This window comes from Phymastichus coffea, unplaced genomic scaffold (assembly GCF_024137745.1).
Source record: "Phymastichus coffea isolate CEN01 unplaced genomic scaffold, Cenicafe_Pcof_1.1 PCOF00021, whole genome shotgun sequence".
Taxonomy (NCBI): Eukaryota; Metazoa; Arthropoda; class Insecta; order Hymenoptera; family Eulophidae; genus Phymastichus; species Phymastichus coffea.
Genome location: NW_026706832.1, coordinates 2,943,169 through 2,966,345, shown reverse-complemented (window position 1 = coordinate 2,966,345; position 23,177 = coordinate 2,943,169). Strand labels below are relative to the sequence as shown.

Genomic DNA, 23,177 nt, shown 5'->3' with positions numbered 1-23,177 from the left:
TTACTTCTACATATATCTATTAATGAAGATTGCATTGTGGAATGTATGTGGTAAAAATTATGATAACAGAAATGAAATATTTACAAAATTTATTAATCAACTTTAATCAACTTTAATTTATTATTCTACTTTAATCGTAATTTTAAATGCATATAACAATTTTGCGAGGAAACAAACCTGTTAATTAATTTATACCTGTTAATAAGTTCACAAATCTTATTAAAACTGTCATATCTGGTGATCTTGATCTTTTTCTTCAAAACATTCTGATCATCATCATTATTCTCTAATTCTCTTTTTCTGTTATGTAAAGGTGGCATTGTGAAAGAAACTAACTTGAATTCTATGGCAAATAGCAAACATGAATTAATTGTAGTGCAATAAACATATTATACCGTTTTGTCAAATAAATCCTAAAAACGCATACCAATAGTAATAAACGGATATAAAATGTATGATATAGTAATCTAAAAAACATAACAATATAGGTATTGCCGATATTCATCATACTACCAAAAATACGACAAAGCGTAATATCGATTCATAAAAAACAACGTAGAAAGCAATAAAATTAAAAAACAATATATTGTGTATTATCAAACTTACTTTCCTGACGGTTATCCAAAAAGAGATAGAATTGTATATGGCTATCGAGGAACAAAAATTTTATGTTTACGATTCCAGAATATGGCAGCGATATATATCAAAATTCATTATCCTAACGCAAAATATCTTGTTTTGTTTGCTCTCGATTTTTGCTGACCGGATCTTCAAAAATAATATAGACATATTTCTTATGTATTTAAATTTATTAAAAATTTATTAAAAATTATCATTCATGAAATTTAATGCGGACATCAATATCGTACGTTTCACTATTACGTTATAATAAAGGCAAATTCACGTTCATTGGGTAAATGAACGTGTGGCAAGGCGTCTTCAACTTAATTTCAATCGTCAATTCCGTTCCGTCGTTCCGGACCACAAGAAAATGATATATTTATATAGTAAAATACTCTACGTCATACACATCGTACCACATTCAAGAATTGACGAATTCTTTACGACAATTTCGCCGTTTTCGTATTAATACCCACATCAATAATAGTTAATTTTGGGATAATATACGCTCTAATTTCTTAACATAACGCCATGGATACTGTATGTACCACGTTTTCAAAATTAGCTCTAAACCTCAAAGACTTACAAATGAAATGTTTACAAACGAAAGATAACTGTAAGTATCATTTTGATATTTTATTACTGAACGACATAAACATTTCATAGAAAATTAAGTGAATTTTCAAATTGCTCAGTATTAGCTCTTCTAGATGATAAAAAGGAAGAGACAAATAAAACAGATAATGAAGGGACCATGAATTGTAGACAAGATGTTATAAATACACAGTTTTTCTATTGTAGAAAAGATTTATATGAAACACGCGTTATCAAACAAAGAGACTTATCCATTAAGAGAGCAGAAGGTAAGAGAATGTATTATATCATGTATATAAGTATAGTGCATAATTATTAATAATACATTACATGTAGATAACAACAACTGCAAGCCTGCTAATAGAAAAATGTCAGACAGTAACAAAAAGTATCATGATGTGCAACATCGCTATACCAATCACAAAAATGTACATACAAAGAGCACATGGAAGGGTTATCGTAATGTACAACATCGATATACCAATCAAAGGAAATTTCATTCGAAAAATACGTGGAAAAGTAAGTAATAAAATTCAACAATGTTTTGTAATGTAATTGAGAATTTATGCACCATGATATTAACATATTTGTATTTTCCTTCTTGATTAGGTGATCATCAACATCGTCAAAATAAGAATTATAACACATTCAGAAGTAGAGAGAAAAATTTCCGTTCCAAGATGGAATTAATACATCATGATAAAAAAAATAAAGTAAGAGATATCTTACAAGTTTTTTATGAAATTTTTAAGTATAAATAAACTATATTGTAACTCCATGAATTTATAATTTTTTATTATGAATAAATTTTCATCATATCATAAATGTTTATTTTTTTATTTTAGAATATTCAACTATTAATAGAGAATTTCTATATAATCATTATTATATAGAATTATTATTATTATTATTATATTATTATTATTATATACTTATTTTGACATTGCCTACGGCTTTAAGAAACAATTGAATAACTTATAATTGTAATTGACTAACTGCATAATTATTCATAATACTTTAACATTTGTTTATCTAATTAATCATGTTGTTTAAAGAAATCATTCTTTCACCATGTAAGTATCATTTATTGTGTATAATTTCAGAAAATTTAACAATCATTACAAAAATCGAAAACAAATAAAAATATATCAATATACATTATGCTTTGTGCATATCACGATTAATGCATTATAGAAGTCGATGCTAAATTGTATAATGAATTTGTTTATCTACTATACAAACTAAAACATCAATCTGTCAGCGCAAGAAATGATTATTAATTATACTAAACAAAAACTTTTTTTTTTGTAAATGTAGAAAAACTTATATCATGCTTAATCCATCTTTTATACTACTCTTAGTATCATCCTACTTTTAATAATTTATCCGCACATCTAAATATACAATTAAGAAAATATAATGTTGGTTTATTGGCGATGAGAATCATTGAGGTTGTTTATTTTATGGCGCCTCAACTATTTCAGCTTCAAAATAATGTCATCGAAAGCATCAACCACTATATAAATAAATTCAAATTGAATTAGCAAAAACAAAATAAGATAAAGAGAAATTAAAAAAAAATTACATACAATTGTTGAATTGCCATAAAAAACATAAGTATTAATATTTATACACTGAACGGTATAAACTTTCAAAAATTTATAAACATACAAATAAATCAATATAAATATTAACGGAATACTGCAATTAGCACCCGTGAAAGCAATTCACGGCAGACAAAAAACGTCATTATTTACGTCAACAAAAACAATATTATTTTACAATTATATTACCATAATGTGTCACAATTTACATTTATTCGGGTATTTCCTTAAGTGAAAACTAAATAGATATCATAGTCGAAGACTTTCACTCTATGACTTCCACAGCAACCAATAATTCATAATTCATCTTGTACGACCCAGCCAGCAAGGTTTGTTACCAAAATGTTGCTACAACATTGATTTCCAAACACGGCAACTTAATCGGCAACCAAAAAAAAGGTTTCGGAAATGTTGGAGCAATATTGAAATGTCCGCTTTTATTTGAACCAAAATGTTGCCAAAATGTTATCTCAACAAGTTGCCTCGATGTTTCCACAATGTTGCCACAACAAATATTTGAGAAAATTTGACGCGATCGATGGCTTTGTTGTAGTAATGTTACTGCAATGTTGCAAAAGCGCGGTCACGCAACATTGTCATAACGACGATACAACACGTTGACAACAATCTCCCTGTTCCAGAAGATGTTAGTTCCAACTTGTTAGCAACCTTCTTGAAACATTGTGGCAACATATCGATCTACAGGAATCAACTGCGAAACATTGTAGCAACATTTCCTCAATGTTCCAGCAACGGCTCCAGGACATCACCAAAACATTAATGAAAAAAATATAAAAAAAATCATTTTTCGTTTATGCATATGTAATGAGTATAATTTTGAATTTTTTTTTCAAAATCTTGTTTTATTTTTCGATGAACAAAATGTTACATTATTTAGTTTACAAACAACTTATAATCTTAATAATACGTACAAAGCAGAACAATTTGATAATATCGTCTTATTCTTAATATCAACATTTTCATTAATCTCGCAAGGCAACAATCTTAGGCTTTTTTTTTTGGTTACGCTTTTTCATTATATTAAGCTCTACACAAAATTAAAATTGCGCAAAGTGGCTTTATGCACTTGGATTTCTTACGCAAAAAATCACATTCAGTCTGATATACGTTCGTCGATTTTTTTTTGTCAACGCAGCGGTGTGAAACAAATTTTTTTTTCATATTCATCGAGATGAGATACACCTTTTTTAGTATTTTATATTTTTTTCGGACAGGGTGGTACTTTTTTTACAAAAAAAAACGTTTCAAAATCAAAATATCTACGAAATAATATTGACCATTATAGGAAAAAAACACATAGTTTCTCTCGAACGTGTGTTTTTTTTTTCAAGTAAAAAGTACAATAATTTTTTTGTCAAGCACGAATGTAGAGCTAATTTGAAGGAATGTGTCATCTATAAAGTGAAACTATTTTTATAATCATCTTATATGTAAAAAGAATTCAATTTTAATCGGACTTTTTTTTCATGATTATTGGTCGAACAGTTTGAAAAAAAATCCGCGGCCGCAAATAAACTACTAAAGATTTTTTTGTTCAGCTTGTAATGAAAAAACACGGCAATTAAAAGCTAAATTTTGTTGAAAACACATTCATTATTTTATATTATTGAAACCCACCATCGTAAACATTGAAAACAAAGTTTTTTTTCAAACTCGTTCAACGGAAGAATAAAACATTTTGATCGCCTCCTGTACGAAAATATTCCAACACAGTCAGATACGGTCAAAACAAATTTGTTTTTTTTTCTTATCACGCAGTAGTTCAATTATAATATGTATTACGAATCCGATATTTCGATATATTTATACAGCCGTCATTGACAATCTTTGAGATCTTAAATTTAATTATAATACAAGTACAGCGATGTATGACTGATTTTTTTTCATATTCATCGAGATTAATTATAATACAAGTACAAGAACGCGGATGTTTTTCTCTATAAGTCGCGCGGTATGATTTTACAAATAGCAGCAGCTTTATACAATCAAATCACTGTAACAGTCAAAGAAATTTTATTCCTTTTTATTGCGTAGTGTGTGTAGAATCGGAAAAACTACTTTAACTTGCTTGTATGGTAATATTAACACTTTGGTTGTAATATCATCAATTTTCCAACATTCAGGAGACGCGCTGTCGTTTTTCTGTACAACATTAATTCCTAGTTGACTAGAAGATAGAGGCTGCGTATATACAGGCCCTAGAATATCCAATTTCTTTCCAACGATGCAGTAATCTTTGTTGTTGCATACAATATTCAAAACTTTAACTATGTGCTGATGATTGACATAGACGTAGCTGTTTTTATCATCATCACAATTTATCTTGAATGTGTCGAATATCCCAACTTTGTACTGTAATACATCTGTAGGTTGGTCTGCTACAGGACCTGTATGATGTTGTTGTTTAAAAATCGGAATATTGTCATTGCACATGTAAAATTCTTTACTCTTTCGATTTTCGATTTCAGTTAGTCTGCGCGATATTTGTTGTAAGGGCCGATTCCCATTGTGGATTAGATTTTTTATTCGTCCAATAAAGTTTTCAAACCTGAAGGCTGAAAATGTATCCAATTCTCCGTATCTTCGTACGTCATTAGCTAAGTGATACAAACCATGCACATTATGAGATACATAACGGCGACCATAAAGCTTTTGAAATGTAGGAACAAACATACACAGCAATTTTTCACCATAATCGATCCAAGAATTATATTTACACATCAATGGATTACTGAATATACTTATAGCAACGTGTAGAACTACAAAATGGTTGTAGATAGCAGGAGATACATTATCTTTCAAAACAATTATACCAATGTATAACAAGATTTGTCTCCATTCTGTGGCTTTAAAGAATTTAATATCTTTGAAACTTCGTGGTTTCCTGGCGAACTCGTATGGAATATAATCGGCTAATGTGATCATTGCAGCAGAAATGCGATTAATTACATATGCTGGAAGTTTACAAGAAAGTCGCGCGAACAACCAAATCAAAAATAATTTGCGACAGACACCCAAAAATACCAAGTGCATCGGGTCCAAAGGGACTTGAGATACTAGACCTAGTTTAGGTATTTTTGATAAACTTGATTTTTTTAATTGATAATTTTTTTTTTGTCTTCATCGGAATAGGCAAACTCGTTGAATTTGGCATCTTCTCTTAAAGTCGAAATCCCTCCTGGAAAACAAACGCATTTCTTCATTTGACCAACAATTTCACATTTCGTGCAACTAGAATAGCCTGAATGGCATTTCACTCCCAATATATAGGCTTTTGCGGGGGCGTCGCAAATTATGCCATCAATGATTACATCATAATGCGTTTTCAATATGGTGATACCATTATTAACAAAATTCTTCGCTTCTTCTATAAAAAATTTCAAGAATTCATCAGAATCTTCAGGTTTGGAACATCCATTAAAGATGCCTACAATATAAACATTTTTTCCTAGCTTATCCGAGCACAACATAGGCCATAACGTTTTTGCAGTACTTTTTCCCATTGGAGCTCCGTCGACGTTGATTAATAGATCTATGGTTTTTTGTTCAATCTTTAATAATCTTCTATCTAGTGCAATTTTTTCTAAACATGAAGATAATCCAAAATGGCAGTATTCGCCTCCATTTATTTTGTAAATTTCTGTATGTTCAGGAGTTTTAAGTAAAGTTCTTGAATCTAATGGTAATAGCTGTTTGTGTTATATTATTGTCAATGACCCATTCAGGAAGTAGAGTTTTTAATTGATCAGACACATTACCGATATTTTCGCTCTTTGAATTATTATCAGATAAAGTATTCGTGACATTAAATTTATAATTAACTGAACTACTAGGATCGTCGGCCTCACAAACATCACTCGATTCGCAATCGCTGTACCCGCTATCCTCACAATCGCTATACCGGTATTCAAATTCAGTGTCTTTCATTATTATATCTTCGTCGATACAGTCGTACCATTCATCATTTGTAAATTTGTCAGCAATGGTTTCACAGCCGAGTATCTTCGTATGAAAATTGCTAGTTAGAGTTTCATTACTATTCTTGATAGGGTCAATGATTTCGTTGCTAATCAAGTAAACTTCATCAGTTTTTTCTTGTATCTGCGTAGTTGATGACTGAGTATCAGCTACATTGCTATAATCATTTCTATTATCAACACATTTCTTGATGAATTTCTTTATTACTTCCATATTCTTCTCAGTTCTATTTTGTACGAGTCTTCTTTTGTGCCTTTTTGTGTACATCCTATCGTTAATCGAGCACTTACTCCGTTGTTGAGCCACCTGAAATGCCAAAGTATAATCTTGTTTAATTGTACACAATATCATCTATCTATTTATTAAGAGGATGGCGTAACCAATTTAAGCTTTGCAGGAAGTCGTTATACATCAACAGTTTGTAATTTAGATTTAAAAAATTGGTCTTTCTGTATTCTCAAGGTCATAAACTATCCGGGATGACTTTCAAATTTGTCAAAAAGTAAAAATTGAGCGAGAAAAACAAAATCGACGGAGATCTATTTCGGAGGGCTCTCTACGCTGCGTAATTTTGAAATCGCTGTTATTCCACCAATATTCACTTCGGATTGATTATTAAAGTCATCCCGGATGACGAATAATCTATAGATTATTATTAAATTCCAACAATTCAAGAAAATTGTAAATTAATTACGTATAATGGAATCTACGAAATTTTGAGGTTAGGGTTTGATACGCCATCCTCTTAATGAAGTGGATTTCGATTTTCATACAACTATTATATCACATTCTATGTATAATTCTGAGATACGTGTGATTTTCCCTTTTAGCCCTATAGTGTCATTTCAAAGTATACATCGTAAAATCGTTTTTAAGATCTGATTGTTAAGAATCGTTTTTAAGACTATGCAGTTTATTCGGTTGGCCGCCATTTCGGCGCATTCATTGTATCGGGTAGATTTTTTTTCACAATGTCGGAATTCCAATCAGCTTCAAGATGCTGTTTTCGAAGTTCCAATATCTTTGCAAAATTTTCCGAAAGACCGGAAAAATTGAAAAAAAAAAACATAATTTTCTAAAAGGCCATTCTCGATATGCACGAAACTTCAACATGTTGTTTTTAGACTAATAAGCTATTCTTTGGCCAAATCACAATATTCTGTGTGGTTCGCTTCACGAGATGTGTTCTCGTAAACATAATATAAAATTTATATAGTGAGCAATTCCACCAATTTTTTAATAATCGGTGCGCAGGTGAGTTCACCAATTTCGCCGGCGATTTTTTCTATGTTAGTACATAAAAAAAAAGAAATCTTTAGGCAATTTCAGATTTTTTTAGCGCACTTATGAGCAATTCCACAAAAAATGCCTCATAATTCGGGACAGTTTTTGAAAAAAGTCAAATCGAGTGCACGCCTTACAAATATGATTTTCTTATTCTACATCAAATATGGAACCAGAAAATCCATGTGCCCACAACCGCTCGCCCGTGTGACAACCTTTTTTCCTTAATAAAAGTTAAAAAAAAAGACCAAAGAAAAACTTAACTTTTCATGGTTTTTTTAAATTATATGAAAAACAAAAAAACGATAGCGAAAATCTGACTTCAGATTCGAATTCTATGACTCAAAATACATCAAAAACCATACCTCATTTATTTTTTATTCCTAATTTTGAGCCCTACAGAGCCTATCAAAGTCGGAAACTCCGTAAAATACAAAATTTCTTATTGAATAAATTCAAGTAAAATCAACTTTTTATGAATTTTCGTCGTTTTTTCAAATTTACAGAAAAACTAAAAAAAGATAGCGTAAATCTGATTTCAGATTTGAATTCTACGGCTCAAAATACATCGAAAAACATATTCAGTTTTATTTTTCATCACAATTTGACCTTCGCAGAGCTCTTTGAACACGTAAATCTCACTCAAATGTGCAAACACCTCGAAATTTTACTATTTTTAAGGGTTTATAGAGTGTCAAACATTGACAGGCTTTGTAGGATTCAAAATTACGAGTAAAAAACGCTGCCAATTGCATTGGCGGAGTGCTTCCTGGTAAAGCGTCAAAAACGGTACTCTTTTATAATCGTTGCTACCCATTTTTCAAATAACTTCAATGTTGACAAATGCAGTTATTTTAAATTTGGCTGTTTTCCGGGCTACTTTCAGCATTCAAAGAAGAGAATGGAAAATGTTTCAAATCCCTAGCAAGCATAGATTCGCAACGGTGACTGGTACAAAATTGAACGAAAAACAAGAAATTCAGAAAAAAACGACGTTCCAGTTGAGTGACTCTAAAAAATTTTCTAATCAGTCAAACTGGATGATTCTTGTGTCTCCCGATTACTTAAATGAAAATTCAAATAATAAAAAAAAAATTGGAAGAATAAAAGCAAAAATAACCGCTACAAGGTACAACCAAATTTGAGTCGCTAAAACCCGAAAATTTTTTGCGATACTTCATTGTCGAAAAATGACTATAAAATTTTTTCTACTCACTATAACACGATAAATCTTTTTTCCCACCGACCCACCACACAATCCAATAGATTAGAAAAACAAATGAAGCAATTACTCTAATAGGTTCGCCAGGATGATGCGAAAGTCATTTACATACATACACACACACACACACTATTAAATATCCTTATGGATATTTAATAGAAAGAAACGCCACCACTTTTTTCTGTAATAACACTTTCGACGTTCTCTATATGTAGCAGCAAAAAAAGTTCTTTGGCAAACAAATCGCGATGGTGATTTTTGAATACTCCTCAATTTTAATATAATATGTTCAGAATTCAATGACTGATATAAATATGAAACTTATAAGGTGGATATCCAGAGTAAATTTAATTTTTTTCTTTTTAGACCAAAGATTTTGAAACTTTGTCTACATATTGTACATAAAAAAACGATAATTTTGTGTTTTTGCTATAATTTTTTCTTAGTTTATGTTCACCTAATAAACAGATCAAACTGTTTTTTTTCAGTTTGTTATAAAAGTTCCATCCGCATACTACTTTGACCAAAATATTTTATTAAAGGCTCATTTTGTTCGATCAAACCAACCTTACTAAATTCAAATAAAAATTGTCATCGACACCTATCTTCCACTAAAATAAACCATCAAATATAATTTTAATCTGAAAGTTTGATAAATAGTCAACCTCATTTGAACATTTAATGGCTTATTTTAATTGAAGGTTGGTTTCGGTGACAAATTTTAGGTGGCTTTATAAGCTTAATTTCATCGATGAAAATGAGCACTCAAACAACTACTATGGTCAAAGTAGTATACGCATGGAACATTTTCAATAAAAAAAGACAGTCAAATTAATATGATAAAGTTGAACAGAAATATATTGGTACAATTGACTTTGCAGTATAAAATAGAATCAGTGTACAAATTTGATAATCCTACATGAAGGACTTCAATTTCCATCCTTCAATGTGAGAAAATAATGTAGAAATTATAACTAAAAACCCATCATATTAATTGCCTATCTCTCAGAAAAAAATTAATAAATACCTTGTTCATCTTGTGTGTAAATTAATTGCGTAATTGATAGCAGTTTCAATTGAAGATGTCCCTGTGGAGTATGCAAAAAAAAACAAATTAATAAGATACTTGAAAATGAGATTGAGCTATCATTGAAAATTTTTCAATGAATTTTTGGTATGATTACTTACTTAGAAATAATGCATATATTCTGGTCTATCACCAAGCGATGAAAATTATCCTAACTATACAGCAGTCCACCACATAGAAGAACTTCATGATCATTGTGCTAGACTGTCTCTGTCGAGAAAGAAATGAGCTCGTATTGAGTTCTTCTCATGCCCAAAGCCAAGGCAAAGGTCGTTAGTTGCTTAATAGAGTCAATTCATAACTGAAAATATAATATTATTGATTGAACTATGGATCAATATAAGTTTGTATGTTTTATGTTATATATCCATATGTAATGTGAAACCCAAAACATAGTATTAGTAAAGATAAATGACTAATGTTATAATGGCGTATGCAGGTCAACATAATCTAATATAATTAAAAAATTCATCGTGCAAGTATCAAACTTACTGATTGCCTTTGAAACAATCGTGAGATCAAGTTATTTCTTACTTATAAATTTATAAGTACCATGGTCTTTCAGCTGGATCTTCAACTTCTTGACTCCCTTGGTTCAAAGTCCAAAATGTGACACTCTGTTATTGTATCAGGACTCCTAGCATATTATATCAACATTTCTTCCACAAGTAGTTGAAACCTCACATATTAATCAATATGTCTTGTCAACTATAAAAAAAATTGAATAAAATAACTAATGATGGATCATAGTATAAGCATTTCATATAAATAACTGATATAACTATCGTTATAGCTTAAAATTATGGTTGAAAAAGCAATAAAGAAATAAATTCATTGAAATTGTCACTGAATTTGTAGTTGAAAAATATCTAATGTTATTATCTGAATATCTTTTTAGGTATCACATATAAATCTCATTGATACTAATACTCAATACTGAGTCAATTCAAAACACCTTGCTTCGTTCCAGCATGTAATTCAAAATAGAATGTCAGTGCAAACACCAATTATAAAATTACGCACATTTGTAGGTTATGAATGCTATTGAATCAAATAAGAAAGTGTTGTAATTTTATACTATTACCCTAAGATTTTTATTTTGCAAAAAGGCTTGCACAGATGACACAGGTCCGAGAACCATAGAATTTAACGAAGTCGTATGATATGTACTGCTCCGATACTTCCAAAAATCACTCCGGAGGTACGTACATACACAAAGGCCAAAATGAAAAAAGTTTTTTGTGGTGGATTTCACATGCCAACAATTCCGAGTAATACTCTTGTGCGTGCGTGGTACGAGATTTGGCAACCGCACCAGTTAGGCAAATCCATGCATAGGCGAATCTAAACGTAACTTGCGTTGTTGCCAAGTTTACGTGCTACACAAAATCTAAGCTAAGCGAGAAGCGAGCTAGTCAACGCCGATCAGAGCAAGGCAGTGAGACATCGCAACACAACGGCAGCCGCTATACTGGTGCTGGTGTGTATACGGAGCTCAGACTCAGATAGTCGATGTATGTACCGGAGCAACGGGAAGAAAGAGGGGATCACTCACCGCCATTTTTGCCGCCTGCCGGTTGTGTTTGTCTCTCATATATCTCTCAGCGATGTAGCAGCGTGCGTGCCAGCGTGCTTGCGCCTACCGGTCTTCAATCGCGTTTTGTCGTATATACCTAGTCAGCCAAGTAAAAGTTTCTTCGCTTAATTCGCTCTTAATTGTTAAAGAACTTATTTCTATAAATAAAACGGTAGTGGTAACGTGTGAAAGATGGAAAGTGAAAGGGAAAGTGGTATGAAGAAAAAAATCAAACTGAAAGTAGTGAAATTTGTCAAATCATCGGAAATCACCACAGTACCAGAAAATTGGTTAAAAGAACAAGATGAAGATGCAGAAGAGAGTGAACAAATTGTTAAATGCTCGTGGCCAAACAAGAAAAGCAAGTATGAAATACAGGCGATGATAGAGAAAAGGTCAGCAAGCAAGAATTCATGGCCTACGTACTGTGTGGAAATTCTTGGAACTGCCGGTGAGTTTATTATTTTTTTTTTTCGGCTGTTTGGAGTTTGTTATCTATGCTTTACGCTGTCGAGTGAAATTCAGTATTCGATGCGCGATGCTTTTTCGTGAGTTGAGTGGGAAATCGATCGTTGCACATACGACTAGCTGCAATCTTAAGTCTTTTGGGAGTACGCGATAGTGATTTAGAAGTTTTCATTGTTTAACAAATATACTTTATTTTTATTTTTTTTAAGAAAAATGGATAGTCGACATAAAAACTTTTTATATAAATAATTTGAAAAGAGTCGAATTCATTGGACGATGTATTATAAATCATTTGTAAGCTAGGATACAAAAATGTTTAAATAAGAAAAGAAGAAAAAAAAGGGAAAATCAACTTCCTTCACCCTCATTTCAAAAGTCGATTTTTTTATTTCTCTCTCGTCTAACAGGACGCATATAACGCTTGCTTGCAACACGTGGAGTCGCCTCGCGTGGCCAAAGCTTTACGATTTTTTCCACGTATATATAAGTGTCGCGTGTCTGCGACTATTTACGCAGAAAAAAAAGCAAAAAAAAAAGAAAAGAGATGCTCGTATTTTTCTATATAGCCACACGTCTCTGGACGTGCGAAAAACCTAAAAGGATTTTTAAAAATTTTGCAATTTTTTTATGTACGCGGAACGTCAACAATATCCGGTTTTTGAATATTTTATAATAAAATTTTTTTTACTGTAAGTTACTTTCGTTTACGATGTGAATTTTTTTAATAATTTTATTCGAATATTGTATTTAGTTCAATTGAAAAAAAATACCGAATAAAATAAAAAAATTATCAATGCACTTATATGTTTTTACCGTTCAATGAGCATAAAATGCTTATCATTTGATAAATGCGATTCGATTTAAACAATTTTAATGAAATAAACAAGGTGTGTACAAAATGTATATTATCTCGTTTTTCACCCGATTTTGTTCGGATAATTCTCACTTCATTTACGTGTTTTTGTATGTTTATTGCTCTCAGAGGAAAACAAATACTCTCGTGCTTCTCTCTTTCTCTATCTCTTTCTCCTTCGTGTCGAGTAACTCAAATTAAATTTACATGCCGTTTGGCTTACACACACACTCCCTCGAGTGCAATGAATTGTAAGTCCGTGTAACGTAATTTTCAAAACTCGAGAATTTAAAATCAAAGATATAAGCTTTTCTTCGATGTCATTGAAATCAAATTTTTTTATTCTCGCAAATGATTAACATTGTATACCAATAAAGTTCAATTTAACTTCTCAATAGCATAGGTATATAGTCGCCCCATAAGGATTATTTTGATAAAACTTCGTAAACGCGTTGCAAACAAAGTTTAACACTCATTAACTACCGATAACATATCGCCATCAAAGAGTGGAGTTTTCAACGCGAGAGACCATGAAATGAGAATATTGTAACTGCATTTTTATTTCTCACCTTCTCGTGAATGTACTTAATTCAATATTTATTTCTTTCATAGACACATTGCTAGAAGCTAAAGCCAAAGAAAAAATAGCTTCTTCGGATGAAAACTGCACTGATATTGACGCAAAGTACGATCGTCTAATGAAGGAAGCGCAAGAAAGGTTGACATTGAAGTCCAAGAGGAATCGAAAACGAAAGAAGCACGACGATTACGTATACGATGCTGAAGTTGATTCGTCCGATTCTGAATCAGACGAATCAAGTGACCGTACCGGCGAAAATGATGGATCAAACGTGCCTGAGGAGACGCCGCCCCGCGTGCCGCAAGACCAAATCTTTAAACCTCGTGAGTTTACATAATATTTATTTATCAACACTTGATAATATTCCAAAATAATGTTATTTCTATAATCGCTTTTTTCATAAGTCTCATCGTTAAAACTATTTTTTTTTAAATTAATTATCATAATTCTCCAAAATAATATATGCTAAATAAAAATTGAAGATTGATAAAATACATCAACGATTTAGTAATCGAGTAATTTTTTAATGTTCACATTAGAATATATGCCTTGAAATAAAATTTTTTTTTATTGTTTGCCTTCTAGAATATAATCTTTAATCATGATATTTATTTAGATGTTTAGATACACTTAATTCTTCAACAAATTCTAATTCTGTAGAGGCAAGCTTTGCAACTAACAATGAATCGATGGAGGATGGCGACTCGATGAATGAAGGTATAAGTTGGAAATTGTTCTCTATTAAGAAATAAATAATTTTGATGACGTACAATTATAAAAATAATGTTGAAAATTGTATATAACCATTTTCTAATATTCAACTCAACTTTAGAATATTTCACTAAATTCTAAAAAATCTTTTGTGTAAATTGTATTGCATGTTTTTAACAACAAAGTTCTTAATAATTTTTCATATTGCAATACATGTATTCCAATGTTTAGATGATCTCTTGCACAAGAAGAAAGATGAATTTGATAACATACAGGACAACGCTGTTGGTGATGGTACCATTGCGCTTGAAGAGGAAAATATGGATGAAATTACCAATGTTCTGGCTGAGACTCAAGATTCACCCAAAGGACCACTTGAAACACTTGAAAATGAAGAAGCTTTTCATACATCTCAAGCACCATCGGGTCAACAAAAATCTACAAGTAACGAGGATTTATCCAAAAGTGAAAGTACCACTGAAGGTATGTACACGTTCATTTCTCACAACTACTATCTTCTCTAATTGCTCCCGTTTTTAATAATGTTATGAAAAGAATCATTTATTCTTTGCTTTTATAACATTTATTTATAAAACGTCTTTTTTTTAAGGCAAACCTTGGAACATTGTTCAATTGTTGAAGTGGCGCGATCTAACGGTGGTTCCATCCATCTGGGTATCCAAAGATAAAACGACTACCCGTTGGCCTCCCGATGAATCAAAAAATCTTGTACGCAATTACATTGTTCAACGTGTAAAACCTTGTGACGACTGGAGAACCATAAGTATCAAGCAATTCATCGATTCTGCAGGTAATCCACTTGAACAAATCAATTGATTTCATTTCCTCAATTTGAATTAGCTACAATAAACTTTTTTTCAACTTATTTTCTACTTTTGAAAATTACAATTGAGAAATAAAAATCTGTGGTTTCCTGGCATAACCGGACATCTGGTTTTTCGCGATTTCAAGTTATCTCATTTTTAAGTACGAATAGAACATCTATAATTAACATTTCGTTTATGGAATTGATTTTTAGTCTTAATTACTAATAATAGGAACCCTTAGAAAAACTTTCTGAATGCAATTCGCCAATCATTAATATTTTATTCGTATTTGAAAAAGGGACAACTTGAAATCGCGAAAAACCAGATGTCTGGTTATGCCGGGAAGCCACAGAAATGTTGATTGCAAATAATTACCAATATTTATAAACATTTTCAATATTTTTCAGAAACATATGCCTTGGCATGCGAGTTTATTGACAAGAAAGAAAAAGATCTTGAAAAAGATAAGAACTCACTAAGGATTTCAAGTGATATTCACATGGCCAACTCAACAGTAAAGGAGGACTTTTCGCCGAAAGATTTTTTAAACATAGACGAAAACGATCTCAATGCTATGAATTCAGACGAGATGTTTAAGTGTACTTTGCGTAAGTTTTATGTTCCAATTTTATATATATTGATTACTATAGACGAGGTGTACTTTTCACTCGTCAGAGTGTCTTGGTGTCTTGATTTATAATTTATAAACAATAACGAAAAATTATGTGCTTGCAGTTGGTGTCCAAGAGGTTTGTCGTAATCAGCATCGTATTTCGGAGGATTTAAAATTTCAAGCAATTGCAGGAAATAATTCTGCACTTGCATATACATCTTCTCCGGCGTCTTCAGCCTACAAACTAGATAAAGTTAGAGAAGATTTTCCAGCCACATCTTTGAGACACTTCAAAGAAAATGAAACCAAATTAGAGAATGAAGCATACGCTGCCGCAGTTGTAAGTCTTTCAACGTATTTTCACTTAAAGTAATATTGAAGTATACTTCAATTTTTAAGTGAATACATTTTTATCTTATATTTCTAGACCGAATTTTTGCGCGATCTTGGCGGACCTACCGGGCATAGGCGTGTTCACACCATGCTCAGTCGAACTGTGAGTGACAAAGTTGGCTCTTACTTTACATTTCTCGGCATGAGCAACACGAAAATTAATTTTTCTGCACAGAAAATCTGGAAAATTATCAGACGTATGTATTTATTAGAATATTGTGCATCAAACATCTACAGCATTTATCTTTTACCTTATGCTCTTGAAGATATTGCTGTGGAAGCACACAAACATCAGGGCTATACATTCGATGCAGCAGGTACAAGCTGTGGCGCATGGTTGAGACAAGCACCATTTAATTTGGAGAAAAAAAGGAAAAGAAATGCAAAGTATGTACATTTTTAATTATTGTCGAATAAGCGCAATATGAAGATATTTTTATCGCGATTATTTTTTTCATTTTAGAAAAAAAAAGCTGACCCTTGAAGATATGATTCATGAAGAAGAAAATGAAGACTGAAACGTAACAACAGAAAAATCGAGACGTTTTAGCGTAGTAAATGCCATCTTACTTCATATTGCATTTGTGCAACGAAAATTACATGTGGCTGTTCTGCTTTCATGCTTGAAATGTTCAAAATAATTTATTTTTTCATTTTTCTGTGCTTTTTTTGAAACTCTTTTTCAAATAATCTTCAAAAAAAGTCCGATTGAGATGGAATTTTTCTTATATACTTATAAGATAATTATAAAAATAGTTTCACTCTGTAGATGATACATTCTTTCAAATTTGCGCTAAATTCGCACTAAAGAAAAAATCGTCGAGATAAACTATATATACTTTTTTCCTACAACGGTCATTATTACCTTGTAAATCTTTTGATTTGCAAACGAAAAAAAATATAAAGTATAAAAAAAGGTTTATCTCATCTCGATGAATATGAAAAGAAAAATCGCTGCGTTAACAAAAAAAAATATAAAGATATTCCAGGCAGAATGCTATTGCCAAAGCCTCTTTTTTTTCTTACACTACTGTACGATAAGAAAAAAACCAATTTATTTCGCGCGTATTTGACTTTGTTGGAATGCTTTCATGCGCGAGATTTTCAAAAAGTTTTAATTTTAAAAAAATACATGTTCGGCAGAAGCTATTTTTTTTTCCTATAACGGTCAATATTATCTCGCAGATATTTTGATTTGCAAAATTTATTTGAAAAAAAAAACACTTCATTACGATGTCCGAAAAAAATATAAAGTTTAAAACAAGGTTTATCTCATCTCGATGAATATGAAAAAAAATCAGTTATACATCGCTGTACTTGTATTATAATTAAATTTAAGATCTCAAAGATTGTCAATGACGGCTGTATAAATATATCGAAATATCGGATTCCTAATACATATTATAATTGAACTACTGCGTGATAAGAAAAAAAAACAAATTTGTTTTGACCGTATCTGACTGTGTTGGAATATTTTCGTACAGGAGGCGATTAAAATGTTTTATTCTTCCGTTGAACGAGTTTGAAAAAAAACTTTGTTTTCAATGTTTACGATGGTGGGTTTCAATAATATAAAATAATGAATGTGTTTTCAACAAAATTTAGCTTTTAATTGCCGTGTTTTTTCATTACAAGCTGAACAAAAAAATCTTTAGTAGTTTATTTGCGGCCGCGGATTTTTTTTCAAACTGTTCGACCAATAATCATGAAAAAAAAGTCCTATTAAAATTGAATTCTTTTTACATATAAGATGATTATAAAAATAGTTTCACTTTATAGATGACACATTCCTTCAAATTAGCTCTACATTCGTGCTTGACAAAAAAATTATTGTACTTTTTACTTGAAAAAAAAAACACACGTTCGAGAGAAACTATGTGTTTTTTTCCTATAATGGTCAATATTATTTCGTAGATATTTTGATTTTGAAACGTTTTTTTTTTGTAAAAAAAGTACCACTCTATCCGAAAAAAATATAAAATACTAAAAAAGGTGTATCTCATCTCGATGAATATGAAAAAAAAAATTTGTTTCACACCGCTGCGTTGACAAAAAAAAATCGACGAACGTATATCAGACTGAATGTGATTTTTTGCGTAAGAAATCCAAGTGCATAAAGCCACTTTGCGCAATTTTAATTTTGTGTAGAGCTTAATATAATGAAAAAGCGTAACCAAAAAAAAAAAAGCCTAAGATTGTTGCCTTGCGAGATTAATGAAAATGTTGATATTAAGAATAAGACGATATTATCAAATTGTTCTGCTTTGTACGTATTATTAAGATTATAAGTTGTTTGTAAACTAAATAATGTAACATTTTGTTCATCGAAAAATAAAACAAGATTTTGAAAAAAAAATTCAAAATAATACTCATTACATATGCATAAACGAAAAATGATTTTTTTTATATTTTTTTCATTAATGTTTTGGTGATGTCCTGGAGCCGTTGCTGGAACATTGAGGAAATGTTGCTACAATGTTTCGCAGTTGATTCCTGTAGATCGATATGTTGCCACAATGTTTCAAGAAGGTTGCTAACAAGTTGGAACTAACATCTTCTGGAACAGGGAGATTGTTGTCAACGTGTTGTATCGTCGTTATGACAATGTTGCGTGACCGCGCTTTTGCAACATTGCAGTAACATTACTACAACAAAGCCATCGATCGCGTCAAATTTTCTCAAATATTTGTTGTGGCAACATTGTGGAAACATCGAGGCAACTTGTTGAGATAACATTTTGGCAACATTTTGGTTCAAATAAAAGCGGACATTTCAATATTGCTCCAACATTTCCGAAACCTTTTTTTTGGTTGCCGATTAAGTTGCCGTGTTTGGAAATCAATGTTGTAGCAACATTTTGGAAACAAACCTTGCTGGCTGGGGAATGTTATCCAGCTTGGACAAAGTCCATTAGACTGAAAGAAATAGAAATGTTATTCATACAATAGCAAATTAAAAATAAATAATATGATATTGAATTTGTACCTTTTAGAAAATCTGTTGGTTTCGTCATTGAAGGTAACAACAGAATTTCCTTGAATCGATAAAAATTGATCTCCTCTGTATATATATATTTTTGCTCCTTTAACGCTGATCACATCTTTTATTTTGCCCGCAAAATCATCGGCGCGCTTCCGCCAGAACACAAGAGTAATCTGCAAAGTAATTACTATTACTCCATATGAAATAACTAGGATTATGAATAAATTAATACTGACAACTTTGTCATCTATGTCTTTAATTGTCACATCTCTTTTTGACACATCATTTTTCTGAAATGTTACATTAGTAATATCATCTACTTTAGATATTATTCCAATCACATCTGCAAATTATTGAGATTAATATATATATATATATATATATATATATATATATATATATATATATATATATATATATCATTGAACAGAAATAGATATTCATAATCATTGCTTATTTACCAATCAAGTCATTGACGTTTTCTGAGTAGAATTCTTCGAAAGTCTTGTATGATATGGTATCTTCAGGAATGTCACATTGGCCATCAAATTTAATTATAGTTGTATCAGTTTTCAGGGCCATTTCATACATGTTTTTGTGTACATTGTATTTTGGATTCGACAAAGTGACATTGAAATTCCGGATTTCATATATTTCATTGACCTGACATCATATTTTTATATTTCATATGTTTCATTGATTGGATAATATATTATTTAAAATAAAAATGCGTTATAAAATAACATATGATAATGTACCTTCAACTCTCCAAAGAGAGCAGTTGCTGTATCACCAAAAGCTGAAGCACGATATTTACATGCTGAGTCAATAAAATCTGCAAAAAAATAAGGTCCAGATTTGGATTTCCCAATTCACTTTTGAAGGTCACGCGTGCAATTAGAGAACATCTATAAATATTGACCACAAAATACCTTTCATAAATGAATATCAAATACTACTTTCAGTTGCGAATATTTACAGTTTCTTGATCATATATACATATATATATATATATATATTCATATATGCATATATACATATAAATATGCTTGAACAATATAATATACGTGATGGAATGTTATATCTTTATACGAATAATTTTGTGATATAATTCTCCTTTTACCATTTACGTAAGAATTTGAAATATTTTTATGTGAAATACCAAAGCTAATTCATCAAAAAATTACATTATTAAAAAATGTATAAAATGTAACGGCGGTTCAAAAAAAAAAAAAAAAGAGAGAATAAAGAAAAAAAATACCGACCACACATTTAGCTCGTAAATTAAGATGAAAAACTGCGTGCGGATGAATAAAAACGATTTTTCCTGTGAACGGCAGTTTTCGGCTCGTGCATCTGGCGACTTTCGGGTACTGGAGATTATCAGGGCGATTTTACGATCGCGTCATCCGGAGTAGTCAGATTGCGCGCATGTTTAGAAAGAAGAGATCTGTAGCGCACATGTGCATCCTGCCAACAGTACTATTATTTTACTTTAAATAATTTATTTTCATTTTTGCTAATTTCTTTTAAATTAAAGGAAACAGATTTGCTTGCAGGTCTCTCGAAAAATGCGAAATTTATCTTCCCGTATTTATTGGTTCATTTTCTTTACGAGTTTCGTATATATAATTGTTGGGTGCGCTCAACTTTGCGTTAGACAAATTAAGAATGACTTGAATGAAAGTTATTAATTATGTTTTTTTTTTCACATTTCTCAAAACTTTTTAATAATCAATTAATAGTTAAAACTATTAATATCCTAATTGTTCTTAGATAAATGTAATTCTTAACTTTTGTTCTATCATTTAGTTTTATTATAGATTAAGAAACATTTTTGTAAAATTAGAGTACCACACACACAATTAATTTTAAATAAAATTAGTTTAAATAGATAAAGGCCAGAATAGTACATAGAGGGCCATCTATGCGAAGAGGGCCCAAAACACTAAAATGAAGCCACACCCACACACTCCGCCCCCGGCCAATTAGGATTCGAACCTTGCTTACGCTGAGATACTCTCCAAATTTTCCAACCAATTAAGTTGAGAAAATTTTAGTTCTTCCTGCCCAAAAATGACAAAGATTTTCGAGTGGGAGTCTCTTGTAAAAAAGTATAAAAGAGATCTTTTCGACACTCCGTGCGCAAAGTGCGTCTTTCCCGCACGCTCGGCAGAAAACGTGCGTTGAAAATCGCACTTTCCACACGTCGTATCAAAAAATACGGTACGGCACATGTTCGGGAAAGAGTTTCTCGTCTCGTGTCCCCTTCCACCCTCGCTTCGCTCGGGTGTAAACGCCACACGAGACCAGAATCTACTTTCCCGCACTTGTATCGTAATGTACTATTTCACGAAAATTCAGGCATTACATTATTAATTTTTTCGAAATTCAGTTCGTTCAAAGTTAGTAGCTCAGATTTAGTTCATTCAGTTCGTACAATTTATTTGAATTCGTTAGCTATTCTTCAAGTTCGTCCAGACCCAGTCAATCTTTTAGTGTGTGTGTGGGAAAACCATTATAAAAGTGAGTAAGAAAAATTAAATAAAATTTTTTTACATTCTAACTACTCTCCTTTAACTTCTCTCTCCTTACTCTTCCTAGTTTCGCGTACGGGATTTTCTTTCTTAGATAGTTACACTCGATTGCCAAGCGTGTGGTCGAGTGCATATTAGATAGGCTCCCTTTACGTTATTTTATTGCCAAGAGTGTGGTAAAATAACGCGAAGTATTGCTATATTGCCTAGCGTGTGGTACAGCAAAGCTTCGATCCCCCGTCGCCGAAAAAAGGAATTTCCCGCGATAGTGGTAACGCACGTCCCGGTTATTGTCCGCAAGGATAGACCAAAAAGTGCGCCTGAGAATTGTTTCGTCAACCGACGTCACAAAAACCTATACTACATATGATAAAAGCAATACCAAGTTGTAATCATGCATGACTAACAAATAAAATATTGTAAAATGAATCATGTGACTCATCGTATACAATAAAATCGTGTATACTGCAGTTTGGCAAGAATAAATTTGTTTATAGAATTGGAGAACAAACAATCTGTAATTTTAACTAATAAATTGTTCAAACGACATATATATATATACACATACATATATATACACATACATATATATATACATATATATATATAGTTTCATGTATTTATTTATACCTGTTGATAAGTTCACAAATCTTATTAAAACTGTCATATCTGGTGATCTTGATCTTTTTCTTCAAATCATTCTGATCATCATCATTATTCTCTAATTCTCTTTTTCTGTTTTGTAAAGGTGGCATTGTGAAAGAAACTAACTTGAATTATATGGCAAATAGCAAACATGAATTAATTGTAGTGCAAGAAATTTTTATATAACATAACATATACATGAATAATATATAAAGTAATTAACATTTTATATCTTCACTATTTTAAACAAAATGAATATTTTTATTTTCTAAATGAGAATATAATATTTTTATGAAATATTTTTTTTCGGTTACCCTGTGATTACAACTATTTAGCAATATATTTATTGACATTTCTATAAGCAATGTAATAAATGTGCTTTTCATTAGTATATATATATATATATATATATATATATATATATATATATTTGCTTTTTCTTATTGTTATGTAGTTTTAATTTTGAGTCAGCTCTCAACAACTTCTTACAATGTTTTTAATCTACCCTGAATATGATTGCATTCTGTTCTAAATAATGATGTAGATTTCAGAAAAAAAACAGAGCAAGAAAATTAATTAGA

General features: G+C 31.1%; 4 protein-coding genes across 4 annotated transcripts; 2 read left to right on the top strand and 2 right to left on the bottom strand.

Moving 5' to 3' along the window:
* The first annotated feature begins 1,031 nt into the window (after positions 1-1,031).
* On the top strand, positions 1,032-2,021 carry LOC131675430 (uncharacterized). Its single transcript, XM_058954407.1, has 4 exons — positions 1,032-1,237; positions 1,317-1,484; positions 1,552-1,734; positions 1,825-2,021. The coding sequence occupies exons 1-4, from the start codon at positions 1,153-1,155 to the stop codon at positions 1,974-1,976; spliced, it is 588 nt and encodes a 195-aa protein (XP_058810390.1). The 5' UTR covers positions 1,032-1,152; the 3' UTR covers positions 1,977-2,021.
* Positions 2,022-3,654: 1,633 nt separating this feature from the next.
* On the bottom strand, positions 3,655-11,858 carry LOC131675428 (uncharacterized). The gene is given in 6 exon segments (XM_058954405.1): positions 3,655-5,937; positions 5,940-7,124; positions 10,352-10,412; positions 10,513-10,712; positions 10,964-11,119; positions 11,496-11,858. Coding segments are annotated over 2 exon segments (1,488 nt in total). The 5' UTR covers positions 6,344-7,124; positions 10,352-10,412; positions 10,513-10,712; positions 10,964-11,119; positions 11,496-11,858; the 3' UTR covers positions 3,655-4,853.
* Positions 11,859-12,179: 321 nt separating this feature from the next.
* LOC131675440 (uncharacterized) lies at positions 12,180-16,186 on the top strand. Its single transcript, XM_058954420.1, has 7 exons — positions 12,180-12,438; positions 13,921-14,211; positions 14,549-14,605; positions 14,831-15,082; positions 15,210-15,410; positions 15,834-16,083; positions 16,162-16,186. Exons 1-7 carry the CDS (start codon positions 12,180-12,182, stop codon positions 16,184-16,186), a joined length of 1,335 nt encoding a protein of 444 aa, XP_058810403.1.
* Positions 16,187-18,865: 2,679 nt separating this feature from the next.
* LOC131675439 (replication protein A 70 kDa DNA-binding subunit-like) lies at positions 18,866-22,706 on the bottom strand. The gene is made up of 7 exons (XM_058954419.1): positions 22,582-22,706; positions 20,291-20,322; positions 20,173-20,249; positions 19,876-20,077; positions 19,651-19,757; positions 19,418-19,587; positions 18,866-19,347 (listed from the first exon to the last, which is right to left on the bottom strand). The coding sequence occupies exons 1-7, from the start codon at positions 22,704-22,706 to the stop codon at positions 19,320-19,322; spliced, it is 741 nt and encodes a 246-aa protein (XP_058810402.1). The 3' UTR covers positions 18,866-19,319.
* Between the last annotated feature and the right edge of the window lie 471 nt (positions 22,707-23,177).